The sequence below is a fragment of the Cololabis saira genome, chromosome 15, assembly GCF_033807715.1.
Source record: "Cololabis saira isolate AMF1-May2022 chromosome 15, fColSai1.1, whole genome shotgun sequence".
Classification (NCBI taxonomy): Eukaryota; Metazoa; Chordata; class Actinopteri; order Beloniformes; family Belonidae; genus Cololabis; species Cololabis saira.
The window spans coordinates 36,921,564-36,942,083 of record NC_084601.1 but is presented as its reverse complement, the minus strand read 5'-3'; the positions used below and the strand labels follow the sequence as shown (position 1 = coordinate 36,942,083).

Sequence of the window (20,520 nt, the reverse complement as noted above, 5' to 3'; positions counted from 1 at the left end):
ATGATGTTTTCAAACTTGATACCTTCTTGATAGTGTGAACCTATTGATCTATTGATGATCATCATCATCATCATCATCATCATCATCATCATCATCATCATCATCATCATCATCATCATCATCATCATCATCAGAGTTATGAAGTCTCTGCTGGAGTCAGTGGGAACATTTCCATAGAAGCACTTTGCATCAGCAGCACCACGCTCCAGTGATCTGGGAGAGTTTATAGTCCTGACACTTGAACTCTGGATGACTGACAGCTGTCCTTTATGACAACAGAAGATACAGAAATCCTCCTCATCAAAAACATGACTCTGATCTGCGTCCTCATCTGGACTCTCCTCTGCTGCTGCTTCACAGGTAAAGTCCAGAGAATCCAACTCCTCTCCTCTATGAACATCTGTCCCTCTGAAATGAAGCTGACAAAACCATGAAGCTGTTTTCTGTTTGTGTCTCTGTTTCCTCAGAGTCCAGAGGTCAGTACACAGTGACTCAGCCTGGATCAGTGACTTCTGCTCTGGGAGGCTCCGTCACCATCACATGTAAAACCAGTCAAGATGCTTACTATGATGGCTCCGACTACTTGTTAGCCTGGTACCAACGGAGAGATGGAGGAACTCCTAAACTGCTCTTTAATAATGATGGCAGTCGAGTATCAGGAACACCAAGTCGTTTTACAGGCACTGGATCAAACTCTGACTTCACTCTGACCATCAGTGGAGTTCAGACTAAAGATGCAGCAGTTTATTACTGTCAGAGTTTTCATGTCATCAACAGGAAAGATGTGTTCACACAGTGAAAAACAGTCGTACAAAAACCTCCCTCAGTCAGACTGAACAGAAACTGAACTGACTGATACACTTCACTGAACACACACGCACACACACACACACACACACACACACACACACACACACACACACACACACACACACACACACACACACACACACACACACACACACACACACACACACACACACACACACAATACATTAACAATGTTGAACTGTTGACATTCAGATTAAGTCATAATGAAAACACATTAATCCTTTACGTGACAAGTGACATCATTTAGTAACTTCATTCTTGGTTTTTACAATAAAAAGGTATGAAGTTAATAAAGGTCCTTTAATATTCTCCAATAACCCTCTATAGTTGAAAATTTGACATTTAAAGAATTGTATTAACTTACAAAATGTTAAGAGTGATTTTAGAAACCCACTTCCTTAGTTTTAACATTAAAATGTGATTTCTTTTGAGATCTGGTGACCAATTCAGGGAGTACGACCTTTGACCTGAACAGAACTGGAATACTGTAGAGTTCAGCTGATCCCTGAGACCAGATGGATGGATGGATGGATGGATGGATGGATGGATGGATGGATGGATGGATGGATGGATGGATGGATGGATGGATGGATGGATGGATGGATGGATGGATGGATGGATGGATGGATGGATGGATCTCTACTCCCAATCTTTTCTACTCCCAAGAAATTAACAGATATTCAAAGAAAAGTGTCCTGAAGAGTTAATCTGTATCATATTTGTTAAAAAATCATGTTGTCAAACTTGATAGCTACTTAATTCAGCAGTAAACCTCTTGATGTTTTGAGAAACAGCAGCATCACCAGAGTGGGTGAAGTGTGTCACACCTGGCTCAGGTGAAGGTAGTTTCCACCTCAGCACTAGACCAGACTCTCTCAGCATAAGGAAGGGATGGCAGACAGACACTACAGGCCAAGGCTCAGGGAGGTTTATTTCCTACAAGCATAAAGGTTAAATTAAATTGCGGCGGTCCCAACATGCCTGTGGTGAAGACAAAACAGCTCCTCACAGTGACACAGCAGCAGCAGGGCAAAAAAACTGTAGGGGTTTTCACCTTCTTTTAAACCCTCATTCTTCTCCGGGACTCCAACCACTCCGGAATAAACCATTACAGGTCTTAACAACTTTAACCATCATGGTACTTTTAAGCAGGGTCCTCCCCTCTTTTAACAAATGAATCATATTTGAAATGTTTTTATCAATGTCATTTTAGCAGTATTGATCAGCAACATCCCCTTTTCAATTCCCAGAAAGAAAGGTTTTACTTAGTTCGCTCCACCTGCACTCCTCACTGAAGCAGCTGTACTCCAATCAGCACAATCAAAGATACTGAACATTAGATCAGGTTTATTTTATTTGTCCCGTAGGGAGATTTGTCTTCACTTGCAGTGCATTTCATCAACACCAACACTAAATAAAAGACATAACAACAAAGACTACTTAAATGAGAGCAGAAAGCGGGCAGACAGATGAGCGGGGCCTGCTGTTCAGGGCAGCTGTGGCTGCAGGGATCAGGCTTTTCCCAGCCCAGCCCTCCTGAACTGAAGAGTCTGAACCTGCACCCTGAGGGGAGTGGGGGATATGATGGTCCAGTGGCTGACTGATGTCTTGGACTATGGCTAGGCGTGAGAAACTTGTTATTTAGTTCTGTGAGGTTGGGTGTGGGGAGACCGATTATTTTAGCAGCTGTGTCTGTGATGCGTGTGAGTTTGGTCAGATTTGGCTGTAACCTCTTATATAGATATTTATTGTACAAACACATAAGTGATAACTATAGATTTCATGTAAAGTACTGGACTGAAATCAGCACAATGACCATGAATAACCTTGTTAATGAGTTTCACCTTCTCACAGAGTCATGAAATTCTTTTTTGGAGAAGACTTAGGAAACTCAGGATCAACTTTCAAGGACAACAGATTTTATTTGAAATATGTCAAGACATCAGAGAGGTGTATGGATATAAAAACGATTCATCTGATCTATAATGAACGTTGGATGAACTTACCTCCGTCATGGCTGAATGTAAATTATGATCTTGCTTTTCCAATTAATTGTATAAGATATAATAAACTGCAGTATATGAGCTCAGGATTTCTTTCTTTAGCAGTTTTTCAGGAATGATTCAATCTAAATGTTGTTACTTTAAGGGTATTTATATATTTATTGTAACATCACATAAGTGATAACTATGGATTTCATGTAAAGTACTGGACTGAAATCAGCACAATGACCATAAATAACCTTGTGAATGAGTTTATTGTTTAAAGCCATCATCAATGCAACAAGAAGGAAAACATAACTGTTGAAACATTTCAGGAGAAAAAGAAACAGAGAAAGAGAGAAGTGTTAGAGTAAAAGCAGGTTGAGAGTCCCAGGGAGTCAGGTCAGGACTGGGAGCACTGGTCTCTCCTCAGGGTCTCTGAGACTGGAGTCTGGGAGCCCTGGGTGGCCTCACAGGTCACAGAGAGCACCTTGGTCCACTGGTCTGCAGGGAGTCTCAGGGTGCTGCTCCAGCTGTAGTGGCCGTCCTCCTGCAGCACCCCGGGGCTCCTGCTCTCCTCCCAGCTGCTGCTGCTGCTGCTGCCGTCCACCTTCCAGGACAGACTCCAGTCTGAGGGGAAGCCCTTGTTGGCCAGACACATGAGTGTGGCCGTCCCCTGCTGCAGCTCCCCACTGGACAGGACTGTCAGGGAGGGACGGACATCACCTAGGAGACACCACTCAGGTTAGAGGACAGGAACCACCAACAACACACACTGGGACACCGTAACTGAGAGGTGAGTTTTGAACTGGAAGAAGTTTCTGTCAGATGTTTTCTGCTCCATCAGTCACTCAGAAACACATTGTTTCACTTCCTTTCAGAAACCTCTCATGCAGATCAGCACAGAGAATCATGATCATGTTTCAGCTGAAATGTGACAAATTAAAATAGTACCAAAACCTCAGTCTAAAACCTCCAAACTTATCATAAAAGTTTTAATCAGAAAACTAAGCAACGATAAAATGAAGTGAAACAAAACTGAAAGAAAAAGAGATCACAGGTTTTAAACATTTTCATCAGTCAATTTGATCCTGAATCTGTGCAAGAAGTCTGAATTTCAAGTTATCACTGAACAACTCTTATGTTGGACATCTGATAACTTTTAGAGAAACAATTAAATATTTTCTGAACACTAAATATTTGAAAAATGTAATTACACAACAATATTTTACTGAATATCTCAACTCGACTTCTGACTTAGACTACATGATATTAAATAAACAATACAGTAGATACCTGAAACTAAAACTACTGTTAAAATAGATAAACATAAGGTTTCAACAGTGTAAAGAAGAAATGTTGAAGGTAAGTAACAATATTTCTTTAAATTTAAACACAGTTTGAACTTACTTCCAACATCCAGTCTGGTTCCTCCACCAAACGTGTACCACAGTGATACAAACTGATGAAACCGTCGTACAAAAACCTCTGACTGCAGAGAGACACGCTCTCTGACTCTGAAACAAACAAACTCTACAAAACATGTCATTTTTTTCTAATCAACAGCCAATACCACAAATATGTATTTATACATGTAGCACAGATCCAAACTCATTTTTATTTTTCGATGCAACATTTTTTTAAATTAAATTTCCTTTTACTTTTGACAGAAAATAACACTTTTATTGAAAAACTTCCCAAAGTTTGTGACTTGTAAAAACTCCAGATTATTTTTTGCAACAAGGTAAAACTCAAATAATCAATGGCATTTATATGAAGTTTATAGTAGATGTCACGCAGGACACTTTAGAGACAAAGTAGACAAACTGAACAGTCCAGTTACGTAATAAAAGTGTTTAGTTGCAATGATATTCTCAGGAATTTATGCATGAGGAGAAGAAATCTATTTACTGTGACACAGAGATGGTGAAAAGAATCATAAATATGAAAAAATATGACTTCTTTTGAGAACTTGTGAACTATTCAGGGAGTACGACCTTTGACCTGAACAGAACTGGAATACTGTAGACTTCAGCTGAGACCAAATGGATGGATGGAAGGTAGCAACAAAAGTACACACTACATTAAAAAGAACTATATACTGTATATTAGGGGTGGGACGATACGGGTAAGTCCCGATTCGATACTTTGGCGATATGTGGCCCAGGATATCGATAATATCACGATATTTTCGATATTCGATATATCGATATATCGGTAAGAGCGATATATATCACGATATATGGGACTGAAAAAGAAAAAATACCTATAAAAAGGAAAAAGTCTGTAGTTATGCATTTATTCAATGCCAAACCTTCATACAAGAAAGTGCATTTGTATATTTCCTCACTGTCTCCTAGGCTTGTAAATGTAAACACTGTACAGCTGGACAAATTAAAGTGCATGAACATTGATAACATGTTTTATATAAACCAGGACAGTGCACTGCTTTGTTTCTAATACTGAAAAGTCAGTAAGCAACTTAATTTTCCACAGTACCTCACTGCCTCCTAGGGCTGGGTATCTATTAAAATGTCAAGAATTGATCCGATTCTTAAGATTCAGAATCTATTATCACCATTTGATTCGATTTGATCCGATATTGATGTGGATTAGTGTTATTAAAAAAAAATGTTTGCGCTGTTGCCTGAATTATATGACTGTAAAATAACTAGTCAAATAATAATTTCACAAATAATTATTGTGAAATAAATAACTCAAATAGGCTTTTCAATATCCCTTCTTTTCCAATATCCTTTTAGCCTGTCTAATTTATTCTGTCACCACACACACATATTGCCATGAAGCATCAGGCATGTTTCACTTATGTCATGACAAACTGTATCCGATAACAGAAGAAACCAAACAAGCTATAATAAATATAAATAATATGAACTTCATTGAACTAACATAACATTTTGAAATTTAAGCTGAAATATCCAAAGCACTGAACACTGGTTTTGCACGGGTGGGCGTGTGTCTGAGTGTGTCCGTGTCCGTGTGTAAAGGCTGATTTATGGTTCCGCGTTACACCAACGCAGCTGCGTACCCTACGGCGTAGGCTCTGCGTTGGTGTAACGCGGAACCATAAATCAAGCTTAACGTGTCTGGTGATTCAATGATCTGCAAGTTTTCCCAGCACACGGTTGACTGGACACGGAAGGATACGAGCGAGGATCACTTACAGAGTGAAAAGCATAAACGTCATAACACAAAAAGACTGACGATCATTTACTTTAACGGCGTCTGTAATAAGTGGAATAATTTTGTATTACAGTACGACGCGCTCTCCTCACGTGGAGCGCAAGCAGGGTCCGTTTCTTAACGCAGCTGGTTGTCTGTGCGAGCGGACATTAACGCACATGGCAGCTTAAACACCGGCTCAAACAGCAAGTAATTTCCAGCATTAACAGTGCTGCTCAGCCCGCTGTCTGTACGGAGTAAACCGGTCGTTCTGTATTTTCTGAGCCGGTTTCTCAGGCGGCCGCTTCGACGTATGTTTTGTTCACGAGGGCAGCGGGGGCGGGCGGGGCAGAGCTTGAACAATAGTGCGGTGACAACCGCATAAACCATTATGTGTGTTGTAATAAAATATCGATATTAGCCGTCAGTATATCGATTATTTATTGAAACAGAGAGCACAACAATATATTGAAATATCGATTTTTTTTCCCCACCCCTACTGTATATATATATATTGTAGTGAAGTTTGGTGGGTTTATGGGGAGGAGAGGAGCAGTAGTGCTGCTGTAGAGCACTGATTGCCTGAGTGGAAGCACCTGTGTGGCAAGAGGTGAGCTGCAAGAGGTGAGCCTTTAAAAGAGCTCAGTCAGTGTGGAACAGTGTGACTGGAGAGGAGCTTGGTGATTGCTATTGGGCTTAGCCCAGCCAGGGGCTGCCGACGGCGAAGACAGTCAGTGGGGCTGTAGGGCAAGGCTGCTGCGCAGGCAGGGCTAGAAGTGAGTTAGCGGGGTCCATCTAGGAGCCATTATCCCCTCTCCAGCTGTGGAAGAGGTTTTCCGGCCGCAATCGGAGACCTCGCTGCACTGGGCTGGTGAACGAGACAGAGACTTCTTGGTGCCAGACCAGCGCTAAGCTCAGACCCTGGGGGAGGGTCTCGAGCCTTTGGGAAGCTAAGTCTTTTAAATTCCTTTTTCTGATTGTGTGTGTCTGAGTAGTGAATGGTTGAGTGATCTTAACCGTTTTTAGCTACAGCCAGTGGGGAATCCTGTTTGGGGGGAATCAGGGAGAACAGGAGGAGTTTGAAGGTTGGGTGCTGCCCTCTGCTTACCCTTGTGATACCTGGGGGGTTTGCAGTGTCCTAGCTTGTTGTGAGAGCTGGTCTTAAGACTTTAAGTGGTGTGTTGTTGCTGTGCCTCAGTGGTGTGTAGTGGTTGCCAGTGTTTGGTTCTTCCCCAATTCACGTGCATGAACAGTAATCAGTGGGGTAGTCCTGCCCTTGGAGACTCCGCTGACTTATCCTGGCTCCTTTACAGGTTCTGAAGCAGGCTGCTTAATGAAATGTTCTAAATAAAGATTGTTATTGGTAACACCTTCTTCCTCTGCCTCATTTGTATGTAAAGGGACCGCCTGAAACATTTATTACACTGGTGGCAGTGGTGGGATCCCTGTTTCTTCTGGAGTAAGGCGTTAGTATGGAGGCAGAAGGAAGTCAGTCAGCAGTAGCAGGTCGGGGAGAAATGTCTACCCCATCCACTAGCGAGCATGGTACCGGTGCTGATATGCAGCCTTCTGTATTGCGGCCAGCTCGGCCTGTGTTTATGCCAGAGACATTCACAGGAGTGGGGCGTGAATGGTCCGATTGGTCAGAGCAATTTGAATTGGCTGCAGAGGTTAATCAGTGGGAAGAGCGACTTCAACTGAAGTTTATGTCTCTCTTGTTGGCCGGTTGGGCGAGAGATATGTACAGTGGCTTGCCAGTAGTAGCAAAAAGCAACTATGCACTGCTAAAATCTGCTTTGACTCGTTGTTTTGAGCCTTCGGATAGTGATGATTGGAGCAGAGCTAGTTTTACATCAAGGCGACGACAGCCCAATGAAAGTGCCAGGGATTTGGTAATTCTCTGAGAAGGTTGGTAGCTCGGCCATACCCTACTGCTGACGAGAGGACCCGTGATATGCTGGACAGGGAACAGTTTATTTTACACTTTGCTACAGGAGATTTTCGGGTAAATTTGAGAGCTGCCAAACCAAAAACTCTAGAAGAGGCCATTAATTTGTCTTCAGAAATGGAGTTGTTAAGGAGTTTGGAGAAAACCCATTTGGCTCCTGAGTCTAGAGTGATGGGAGTGTCTGTGACTAAATCTAGCAGTGAGGTGCAGATGGAAATGGGGCTGGGGATGATGGAGGAACTGAGGCAGGAAGTTCGCTGCCTGCAGTCTACTGTTAAAAGCTTACAGTTGACCCAAGCACCCATAGCCCCACCAAAATTTGAGAACCCAAGGAATAACCAAGGGGGGCAGTCTCGTGGTCCTAATGGGAATAGGCTACAAGATGCCGCTGGGGGTTGTTGGGAGTGAGGCTGCACCAGACATCGGAAACGTGATTGCCCTTATGTACAGGAAAAACTAGAGGGGGCAGGTATAGCAGGCCAACTGCCTGCCCCCACTCATGCAATTACATCTGTGGCCTCTGCTGGTAGATTGGGTGGTGCAGGATATATCAAAGGGAAAGTAGGGGGAGTGGAAACCTTGCTATTGGTCGACAGTGGTGCAAACCTCTCCATTATCCCAAAAAGTTTATGGCTTGACATGACAATGGGGGTCAGAGCTGATGGGGTACATAGGAGATGTGGCTGCTGCAAATGGGGGGGGGGGGGTAATTCTGGGGAAGTGGCAGACAGTCTGTCAGCTGGATTCCTTGGCTTTGGTTGCAGCATTTTTGGTTGCAGATGTGCCCGCTCAGGAAATCCTCCTTGGGTTTGACTTTTTGACCAAATATGGGGCATTGCTGGATTTTGGTAGAAAGGAATGCCGGGTAATGGGCAAATTGCTCCCCCTCTTGGTACCAGCAGACATGGATGCACCTAAAACAGTGATCGTTTCCATTGATACAGTGATTTCCCCCCCGAAGTGAAACTATCATTTCGGGGAAAATGGAGTCTGTTTGTGCACCTGGTAGAGTTGGGATGCTTGAGCCCTCAGACTCTGTGGCAAATCACTGTAATGTCATGGTGGCCAGAGTCGTTTGTACAATCAATCAGGACTCTGTGCCGGTCCGTGTGATTAATGTGACCAATGAGGCCCTGACCTTAAAGGAAGGTATGAAGTTAGGTAGGTTGCATACAGATATTGAAGTTGCAAATAGGGCTGAACACTTGGGCGGGACTGACAATGCCGGGGTTCCATCTGGGTCCTGGTCGGTGGATTCCTTATTAAGTCACCTCGGGCTCCATCAGAAAGGTTTTGATGTGCAGGAGTTGGCTGCTGTTCGGGACTTGTTGCGACGGAGCTTGTCAGTTTTTAGCACAGGTGATCATGATTTGGGAACTCACCTGACGTTGCATCAGATTGATACGGGTAATGCTAAACCTATTAAGTTACCCCCTCGGCGAATTCCTCTCCATTTACAGCAGGAAGTGGCAGAGTATCTTAAAGAGATGTTAGACCATGACATTGTGCGGCCATCTCATAGCCCTTGGGCAGCTCCAGTTGTCCTGGCCCGTAAGCGGGATGGGGGTCTGCGTTTTTGCATTGATTATCGCAAGTTAAATGAAGTGACCCAAAAAGATGCCTACCCTCTTCCTCGTATAGATGATGCTCTGGACTGCCTAAGTAAAGTATGCTGGTTTTCTACACTTGATCTTGCAAGTGGTTACTGGCAGGTTGAGGTAGACCCGAAAGATAAACAGAAGACCGCCTTTATAACACAGCAAGGCCTTTTCGAGTTTAATGTGTTGAGTTTCGGGTTGTGCAATAGCCCTGGCACATTCCAGAGGTTAATGGATCTGGTGTTGGCAGACCTGCAGTGGACTACTTGTTTAGTTTATCTAGATGACATCATTGTCTTTGGACGCACGTTTCATGAACATTTGTCTCGGTTGGATGAGGTACTAAACAAATTGCAACAGGCCAACTTAAAGGTGAAACCTGCAAAGTGCAATTTATTTTCACCACAGGTGCAGTACTTGGGACATGTTATTTCAGCCCAGGGTGTAGAAGCAGATCCAGCAAAAGTGGAAGCAGTCCGTCAATGGCCTGTCCCTAAGAACCAGACAGAGGTGAAAAGTTTTGTGGGACTGGCCTCTTATTATAGGATATTTGTGAAGGGGTTTTCTGAGATTGCTTGTCCTCTACATCAGTTGACTGAAAAAGGGAGGCGATTCAAATGGACAGATGAATGTCAGGCAGCCTTTGAGAAGTTTAAGGCAAGTTTGATGTCGGCCCCCATTCTGGCATATCCAGATCCACACAAGACATTTATTCTGGACACAGATGCCAGTGATGCTGGCCTTGGCGCAGTGTTGTCACAGGAAGAGGCAGGATATGAGCGAGTCATAGCCTATGCCAGCCGGGCTCTGACAAAACAGCAGAGAAAATATGCCACTACAAAAAAAGAACTGCTGAGCATGGTTGCCTTCACGAAACACTTTAAACATTATTTGTTGGGCAAAGAGTTTGTGTTGAGGACAGACCATGGGTCCTTGAGATGGCTGCATAATTTCCAAGAATTGGAGGGGCCGTTGGCCAGATGGTTAGAGCAGCTGGCCAACTTCCAGTATAAGATCGTGCACCGCCCAGGCCGAGTCCATTCAAATGCGGATGCACTTTCTAGGCTTCCAGCATTTCTTTCAAATGAACTGGTGCCTCCGGAGCAAGTGGAAGTGGCATCCTCTCCAGTAACCCATCCTATATGTGCTGTGCTACCTAGAGAGTCCCAGAATCAATGTGGCTTGGAGGAATTAGATGAGCTGAGAGATGCTCAAAAAGAAGATGGTGAAATAACAAAAATAATTTCTCTAATGGGGGAAAAGACGCAGGTGCAGCACAGAGAGCTCCCAAATTAACTTAAAAAGTTTGCACCAGTGTGGAGTCAGATGCAGATGCAAGAGGGCAGGCTGGTTAGAATACCGCTAGCTAATTCTGATGCAGCTAAACAGGTGCAGGTAGTGCTCCCAAGTTCTTTAGTCCCTTAGGTGTTGAAACAGCTACACAACTCTGTGACGGCGGGTCATTTGGGTATACAGAAGATGCAGCCCAAAGTCAAGGACCGCTTCTATTGGCCCGGCTGGTTTAACGATGTGAGACGTTGGTGTAGAGAGTGTAAGGATTGCGGCTCCCGTAAGTTGAGTGGTCCACTGCCGTGTGCTCCCCTTCAGTTAACAACAGTTTCAAGGCCCTTTGAACGAGTGGCAATGGACATTTTGGGGCCATTGCCAGAGACGGCAAGTCGTAATAAGTACATCTTAGTTATTGGGGATTATTTCTCTAAGTGGACAGAGGCCATCCCAAATCAGGAGGCACAGACTGTGGCTAAGGTTTTGGTAGAGGGTTGAGTCTGTCGACTGGGAGCCCCTCGCACCGTGCATACGGATCAAGGGCGAAATTTTGAGTCTATCTTGTTCAAGGAAATGTGCCAGTTGTTAAATATTCAAAAGACCCGAACATCGCCTTACCACCCGCAGTCTGATGGGATGGTTGAAAGGTTTAATCGCACCTTGCTTTCTATGCTTTCCCTATTTGTGGAAGAAAATCAAATGAACTGGGATGCACTCTTGCCCTATGTGATGTTGGCATATAGGAGCAGTGTTCACTCCAGTACTGGATTTACACCTTTTAAAGTGGTGTTTGGGCAGGAGATGGTGCTTCCCCTGGACATCATGTTAGATGTAGGGGAAAGGGGAAGTGCTGTAAACGTGACAGACTATGTGTCTCGGTTAAGGGACACGTTGTCGACAGTGTTGGGGGCAGTAAGAAAACACCAGACCAAGGCATCAGAGAGGCAGAAAGAGGCATTCAATGTTAGGGCTCAATGCCAGTATTATGCTGAGGGGGAGCTGGTGTGGGTCCGTTCTAAGGCCAGGCGTAAGGGTATCTGTCCTAAGTTGCAGAGGCGGTTCAAAGGTCCCTACAGAGTGGTGGAAAGACTGACAGATGTCTTGTATCGGCTGAAGCTAGTGGATGGTGGGGCTGAGATGACGGTGCATTTCAATAGACTTAAACCCTGTCTTTCTCCCGTACCAGAGATGGCCAGGCCCGTGGGGAAAGCAGCACCAAGGGGGAAAAGGCCAGTCTGTCAGCCAGAGGCGAGTAGCCATTCCACGTGGGTTCCATGGCGTGTACCAGAGCCGATGGCCACATTGGGACGGGAGAGGGATCCGTCAGAGAGACCATCACCCCCACGGATGCCAGCCAACGACCCCGAGGAGGGAGGGCAAGCAGCTGCAGAGGAGGGGGTGTCAAGTGGCCACCAGCCTCCAGAACCAGCATCAGCAGAGGGGCCTCTGCCAAACCAGGAGGGAGCACAAAGTGGCAGTTTGGAGCAGAGATCCCAGGACCCGTGCCCTCAGCGAAAGAGAAGACCCCCAGTGTGGGCGCGGGATTATGAGATTTCCTGACTCAGGGACGAGTCAACTTTAAGGGAGGGGAGAGTGTAGTGAAGTTTGGTGGGTTTATGGGGAGGAGAGGAGCAGTAGTGCTGCTGTAGAGCACTGATTGCCTGAGTGGCAGCACCTGTGTGGCAAGAGGTGAGCGGCAAGAGGTGAGCCTTTAAAAGAGCTCAGTCAGTGTGGAACAGTGTGACTGGAGAGGAGCTTGGTGATTGCTATTGGGCTTAGCCCAGCCAAGCGAACTGTTTTTGGCTCAATTAATCCTGCGGGGAGGGTGCCGATCGCAGCTGGTTAGGGCTGCCGGCGGCGAAGACAATCAGTGGGGCTGTAGGGCAAGGCTGCTGCGCAAGCAGGGCTAGAAGTGAGTTAGCGGAGTCCATCTAGGAGCCATTATCCCCTCTCCAGCTGTGGAAGAGGTTTTCCGGCCGCAATCGGAGACCTCACTGCACTGGGCTGGTGAACAAGACACTGGTAACAGGCTGGTAACACCTTCTTCCTCTGCCTCATTTGTATTTAAAGGGACCGCCTGAAACATTTATTACTGTATCTATATATATATATATATATATATATATATATATATATATATATATATATATCCATACTAATTGGCCATTCTGCTTCCTGGATGGAAGTTGTGGGCAGGTCGTCAGCCCAATTGGCCTCACCTGTGTGTTTTTGTGAGTCAGTGTATTACTAACTCTCTAGTCCTGCAGTGTCTCTTGCTGCTCCCAGACCTGGGCTTGGGTTTCCACCTGCCATGGGGAACTAAGTATTCTTTCCTCCTGCGTACAACACTTGCACTCAGTTTACTTCATTCACCCACACACAGCATACATGACTGACACCCTACATTTAAACCTACAGGTACTTTTTGGTTTACTTTGATTTAATTTTTACTTTAATGATTTATTAATACAATTACATTTTTTTTGAATTGATACTCCTTGTGTGGACTCCCTTTTTGTCACTTACTGGCCCGGTTTGTGACAATACACAAAGGCAATTTATGAACTGTACATTAACATGAGCTTGAGTTAATGCAAAAATCCGGCTAGGAGGTTTACGGGTCGACAATTTAGAGCAAATTACTCTGTTTGTCCAGGAGGGAAATATGATAATGACACTCTTGTCGATTTAATACTGTCAGATAATTGAAATCTGAACATTTCAGCACGGAAGGTTTCAAATTCATTCAGATCCATTCTTTAATCATCTCAGACCTATGCACCAAATATTATAACCTCCTGCAGCAGAGAAAAGTTTACTCATAATTTTTCAAAAATGGCTTCATTGTATAAATGCTGAGTCAGCAATCGTTCCTACTCCCAAGAAATTAACAGATAATAAAATACATATTCTGAAGAGTTAATCTGTATAAACTTGTTTAAACATATGTTGTAAAACTTTACACCTTCTTGATATTGTGAACCTATTGATCTATTGATGATCATCATCATCATCATCAGAGATATGAAGTCTCTGCTGGAGTCAGTGGGAACATTTCCATAGAAGCACTTTGCATCAGCAGCACCACGCTCCAGTGATCTGGGAGAGTTTATAGTCCTGACACTTGAACTCTGGATGACTGACAGCTGTCCTTCATGACAACAGAAGACACAGAAATCCTCCTCATCAAAAACATGACTCTGATCTGCATCCTCATCTGGACTCTCCTCTGCTGCTGCTTCACAGGTAAAGTCCAGAGAATCCAACTCCTCTCCTCTATGAACATCTGTCCCTCTGGAATGAAGCTGACAAAACCATGAAGCTGTTTTTTCTGTTTGTGTCTCTGTATCCTCAGAGTCCAGAGGTCAGATCACAGTGACTCAGCCTGGATCAGTGACTTCTGCTCTGGGAGGCTCCGTCACCATCCGCTGTAAAACCAGTCAGAATGTTTACCGGTATGCTGACAGCTCGGGCCAACGCTTATCCTGGTACCAACAGAGAGATGGAGGAACTCCTAAACTGCTCATTTATTGGGCTACCACCAGACAATCAGGGACACCAAGTCGTTTTACAGGCACTGGATCAAACTCTGACTTCAGTCTGACCATCAGTGGAATTCAGACTGAAGATGCAGCAGTTTATTACTGTCAGAGTGTTCACAACATCAACAGTCTGTATGTGTTCACACAGTGAAAAACAGTCGTACAAAAACCTCCCTCAGTCAGACTGAACAGAAACTGAACTGACTGATACACTTCACTGAACACACACACACACACACACACACACACACACACACACACACACACACACACACACACACACACACACACACACACACACACACACACACACACACACACACACACACACACACACACACACACACACACACACACACACACACACACACACACACACACACACACACACACACACACACACACACACACACACACACACACACACACACACACACACACACACACACACACACACACACACACACACACACACACACACACACACACACACACACACACACACAAATAATACATTCTCATCAATATATTACTGATTACAGCTCTTACTATCTTTATTTTACTTTACTTTATTTTATGATTCGAACGTTTCTTTCTTCTTTTTTTTACCTGAATGGTGAAAGAGTGTGTGAGATACCAAGCTTCCCCGCCCACTAGCTGGAACGTGGCCTTTGAGTTCCAGGTGGAAAAATAAATGACAGAAAGATGGTTTGTAGTTCAGAAAACATCTTTTCTCCTTTATATTCTACCAACAAACAGACGTAACCGAATAAAGCGCCTCATCAAAATAAGACAACAATACAATTCCCTATTGTGGCGAGACGTAGTGCAGAGGGGGAAGTTGTCCAACAACGCCACCTGGGGAATTGCACCCCAGGAATTAAACTCGACTCGGTCTACTATGAGGTCACACAGATTCGTTACACTAAGTTAAAAGAGTACATGAGACGGACTTCCAAAGATATATAAATTACTTTTATTTAACAATAGTTTAAAATGAACATGTTCTTTTCAACCCGAGTGTCTGCTAAAACCAGTAGTTTAAGGGGAAAATAAACAAAAAAAGGGGAGCAGGGCCAAACTCAGGGAGGCGGACAGATTAAAGAAACTTAAAACACACAACACTACAAACCAAACCACCACGTGCCACAGCAACTTAAAGGATGTGAGATGGGGACCACCACCAGGGAGTCTGCCACGCACTACCCAGCTCCTGTCCAGGGGGAAAAGAAACAAAATTAGGGGAAGTGACACTCAAGGGTTGGATTATACAAATGTTTAAAATGGACTATTCTAAAACACTCTCACAACATTCACACCCACATGCAGACCAACATAAAGAATACAAAGTAATTGTTTTAAGGTAAACAGAAATACTTAAATAGTAACTCAGCTATGGGTGGCAACCCATAGCTAAATAACAAAATCAGACATGTAACCAAAAACTAAACATAACCAGATGTGACTCAAAAAAAAAGAAAATAAATAAACAAAGAAAAATGCTCTAAACAGCTGGCCCAAGGAGGAACCAGAAAGCAAATTAATAATTAGCCAAAAATAAACAAAAAGAAATAAACCAACAAACAAAGAAACACAACAATTGCGGTGGGGCTTCCGTCTGATGCGTGGAGAGCCGCAACCAGAATTAAAATAGCGTGGAAGTCAGAGTGAAAACTGAGTGAAAACGGAGCGAAAACGGAGCGAAAACGGAGCGGCCGCACCAAGGCTGGAGGCCGCGGAGGTTTGACTTGGATGGCTGTGATGGTCAGCAATAAGCTGTGCAGTGGATCCTAGGAGCGCAGGAGGAGAGAAAACTTCTGCAGATTCCACAGCTACAGCAGGACAGAGCAGAGGGCAAAAGCTGTTAGCACAGGGCTACTAGCCAACAGAGATGAATAAAAAAAGAGCATGCGTACCGATAAAGAGAGCTTTAACACTCTAGATCCAGTCCCAGTCTGCAAAACAGCAGAGAGAGGGGACACCACACTTCCTCCAGCTGCAACCCAACTGACACGGCCAACACTGAGAACATAATCACGGCGGTTGTTACACCAGAATGTGCCACACGTTGCATAACGTTGACACCTACACTTACCTTGTGAACAACCACACACTAATCATGCCAAGACCAAGCTAACAGAGCACGCCAAACTGGAGCAAGCCGACACAGGTCCTTTCCAGGTCAATGCCAGAGAGAGGATGAGACCTGCAGGAGCGCAGTACTTAACAGGTGATGCTGATTAACAATCAAGCACCTGTGATGCTGATTGAGTGGGAGGGGGTGGAGCAGAGCAACACCCGACCTGCCACATTCCACCCCCGCTTTCTTCGTCGTCGCCCCGACGACGGACTACACCAGGAAATACACCAAACTAGGACCAAGGCCTAAACAGAACAGACTGCGAATTTACCACTGGCTGTGAAGGTTCAGGCACTGCGTTACCCCTAGTGCCAACAGACTGGGGAAGGCGATGAACATTGGGGTGTTGACCGGCGGTGGAACGGCCGGTCCGACGCAAGACTGACTGAGGCAGACTGGACTGACCAGTAGAGGGAAGGGACACAGAGCGAAGATGTTCTGGTTCTGCAGTGGTGCCAGGATTAGGCTCAATACTTGATGTCATCACAGCTGGCCCTGTATGACAGGGATGGGCTGGCGCCTCGGTGGCAGAGGGTGAAACAGTGTCACGGACCAAAAACCATAGTTCACCACCTTCAGGTGAACCTGGGGAGGCTGCAGGCGCTGCCAAAGCTGGTGGAAGCGGCGCCCTAGGAAGATGGGTACCAGACACGACCAGGGGCTTCAGCATGTCTCGGTGCACCTGCCGAGCCCTATGCAACTCTTCCACAGGGGCAATGGTGTAAACTGCCCCATCTCTGGGTGGGGCTTTCAGCACCTGGTAGGGGACGGAGCTCCATTTGTCATGAAGCTTGTGTCGACCCCTAACACCAAGATCTCGGAGGTAGACGTGCTGGCCCACCTGCAAAGGAGCCTCTCGAACATGCTGGTCGTGTCGCTCTTTTCGTCGACCTGCAGCCGCCAACAGCCTACCACGAGCATTCTCAAATGCAACCTTGAGCCTCGCCTGATGTTCGGTCATCCAGTCCTGTACTTCCCCTGGCTCAGCATCCTGAACTCGGCCCAAAAGGAAGTCCACAGGGAGCCTAGGTTCCCGACCGAACATCAAAAAGAAAGGAGACTCACCTGTACTTTGATGTGGCGTAGTGTTATAACAAAACAATACTTGTGGGAGACAAGAAACCCAATCCCGCTTCCGGGAGACTGGTAGAGTCCGCAAGAGGTCATGGAGAGTTCTGTTAAAACGTTCACACTGCCCGTTGCCGGCCGGATGGTAAGGAGTGGTTCGTGATTTATTGACCTCGTACAAGCGACACAGTTGTTGGATCAGGGAACTCTCAAAGTTCCGACCCTGATCGGAATGAATGCGATTTGGCACACCAAACCGAAAAAACCATTCGGTCAGCAGGACTCGAGCCACAGTCGCTGCCTGCTGATCTCGTGTTGGAATTGCCACTGTGTATTTACTGAACACATCGGTCATTACCAAGACATTTTCCAACCCGTTCCGTGAAGGTTCCAACAACGTGAAGTCGATGGCGACAATCTCGTTCGGCCGAGACGCCAGAACATGGCCCATAAAACTATGGGGCACTGACCCTGAATCTTTAGCAACTTGGCAACGCTCACATGTCTGGACCCACTGTTTGATGTCAACGGACATCCCCGGCCAGTAACAGCGTTGCCGCACCAATTCCGTGGTACGCTCAATACCCTGATGGCCATGGTCTTGGTGCAACTGGGTAAGGATCTCCTTTTTAAGGACAGCAGGTAAAACAAGCTGGAAGCATTCTTCACCTCCGTCCGAACGGAAGGTCCGGCGGTACAGCACGCCCTCCTGTTCGACCAAGCGGTCCCACTGTTTTAGGATCGTCAAAGCGGAAGCGGGAAGTTGTTTCCTCTCTTCACAAGTAGGCTTAGCCCGCCTCTTCCAAAAGGGCAGAACGTGATCACACAACAGAGGATCCATCTCTTGCAAAGAACGAAGGTCCGCTGGAGAATGACTCCGGAAGACAGACACCATCGCCTGGGCAGCAGGTACCACTGGGGCGGAGACTGCAGCTGGCTGAGAGAATGATGGAACCGAAGTGCCCGGTAAGACATGTTCAGCCAAGCTAGACCCCGATAAATACTGGCGGGAGAGCGCATCAGCATTCCTGTTGATGCGTCCGGAGCGATACCTGATTTCAAAATCAAAGACAGCAAGTTGGGAGGCCCACCTCTGCTCTGTGGCTCCCAACTTAGCTGAATTGAGGTAGCTCAACGGATTGTTGTCTGTGAAAACCACACATTTGTGTCCCAACAAATACTCCCGAAACTTTTCTCCCATTGCCCATTTAAGTGCAAGGAACTCCAGCTTCATCGAACTGTAATTTTCCATGTTGCGTTCTGTGGGTCGAAGCCCTCTACTTGCGTAAGCAACCGGTCGAATACCATCATCAGTCTCCTGTGAAAGGACGGCGCCAAGGCCACTATAACTTGCATCCGTTTCCAAAATGAATGGACGTGAAAAATCGGCATAAGCCAATACTGGGGCTGAAACCAACTTTGCCTTTAAGGCTTCAAAACTTTGCTCGCACTGGGGTGTCCATGCAGAGCTCAGATCCTGCCCAGATCCTTGCTTTGACTTGGTACCTGCGAGTTTTGCCACCAACTGATGCAAAGGGCCCGCCAGCTTAGCGAACCCCTCCACAAACCGCCTGTAATAGCTAGCGAACCCCAAGAACGAGCGCAGCTCTGACACATGGCGGGGCCTCTGCCATTTCGCCACAGCCTCAATCTTGGCAGGGTCTGTGGAAACTCCTTGATTGGAGATGATATGCCCCAGGTAGCGAACCTCTTTTTGAAAAAAGGCACATTTCTCAAGTTTCACCTTCAAACCCTCTCTCTGCAGCCGACTGAGGACCACTTCCAGTCGCTGCAAGTGTTGTGAAACAGAAGAAGAAAAGACAACAATATCATCTAAGTACAAGAGCAGGGACTGGCACTGTTGATCTCCAAACATCCTCTGCATGAGCCTTTGAAAGGTGCTTGGCGCATTGCACAAGCCAAATGGCATCCTGTTCCATTCAAAGAGCCCGAAAGGTGTACAAAAGGCGGTCTTCGGCTTGTCTTGCTCAGCAACAGGGACCTGATTATAGCCACTCGCCAAGTCAAGAGTGGTAAACCAGCAAGCTCCGGCAAGTGAATCAAGGCTCTCCTCAATGCGAGGTAGAGGGAATGCGTCCTTCCGTGTTTTTCTATTAAGTAGGCGGTAGTCAACGCACATGCGGAGACTACGATCCTTTTTACGGACAAGGACAATGGGAGAAGCAAAGGGGCTGTTGCTTTCCCGGATCACTTTGGCTTCAAGCAACTGATCAATGTGAGCCTTCACCTCCTCATACTCCGAGGGGGGGATTCTTCGGTACCGCTGTCTCACTGGAGCCTCGTCAAGCAAGGGGATTTCGTGCAAAATGAGGTTAGTACAACCCAAGTCCCCTTCATGGTTCGAGAAAACTGACTGATACCTCTGCAACAAAGCATGTACACCCATCTGTTCTTGTTCTGTCAAAGCAGACAGGTCCATGGCTTGGACGCCCGGTGCCACACCAGAAGCTGCCTGCGATGAGATTGAGGCTATAGTGGGCTTCACCTCAGTCACACCAGCAGGTAAGCTGACAACCTGGGCCCTACTCAGGGAACCAAGACCAGTACGTGGGTGAAGGCGGACATCAGTTGTTCCCACATTGACCACTGGGACATAAGCTGTACCACGAATGACTTGGACAAGGCAAGGAGACAACAATAACCCTGCAGGTAGGCGGGACTCTGTTGGTTCAAACAGCACAGCCTGACCAGCCAGCTGTTCTGGACAAGTGGCGGCCACAAGCTTCATTACCCCACCAGGTATGCGTACCGCCCATCTACCGCGGACCCTGGCGAAACCCTTGAGGTTCCTCTGGGGTTCTGTGGTGGCCTGATGGCACCGTTGTAAAGCTTCAAGGACAGGCACTGGAGCTTGAACCACTGAGGGAGCATCGAAAAGAGCAGGACCATACACCTCAAAGAGTTCCCGATAACATCGACG

General features: G+C 46.0%; 1 pseudogene and 3 gene segments (V, D, J or C); 3 read left to right on the top strand and 1 right to left on the bottom strand.

Moving 5' to 3' along the window:
* Positions 1-308: 308 nt before the first annotated feature.
* LOC133460898 (Ig kappa chain V region 3547-like) lies at positions 309-799 on the top strand. The segment is given in 2 exon segments: positions 309-360; positions 468-799. Coding segments are annotated over 2 exon segments (384 nt in total).
* Positions 800-3,216: 2,417 nt separating this feature from the next.
* Positions 3,217-4,407, bottom strand: LOC133460897 (Ig kappa-b4 chain C region-like). The segment is given in 3 exon segments: positions 3,217-3,539; positions 4,224-4,305; positions 4,387-4,407. Coding segments are annotated over 3 exon segments (426 nt in total).
* Positions 4,408-8,115: 3,708 nt separating this feature from the next.
* Positions 8,116-12,389, top strand: LOC133460896 (uncharacterized; annotated as a pseudogene).
* A 1,634-nt stretch (positions 12,390-14,023) lies between these two features.
* On the top strand, positions 14,024-14,522 carry LOC133460895 (Ig kappa chain V region 3381-like). The segment is given in 2 exon segments: positions 14,024-14,075; positions 14,185-14,522. Coding segments are annotated over 2 exon segments (390 nt in total).
* The last annotated feature ends 5,998 nt before the right edge of the window (positions 14,523-20,520 follow it).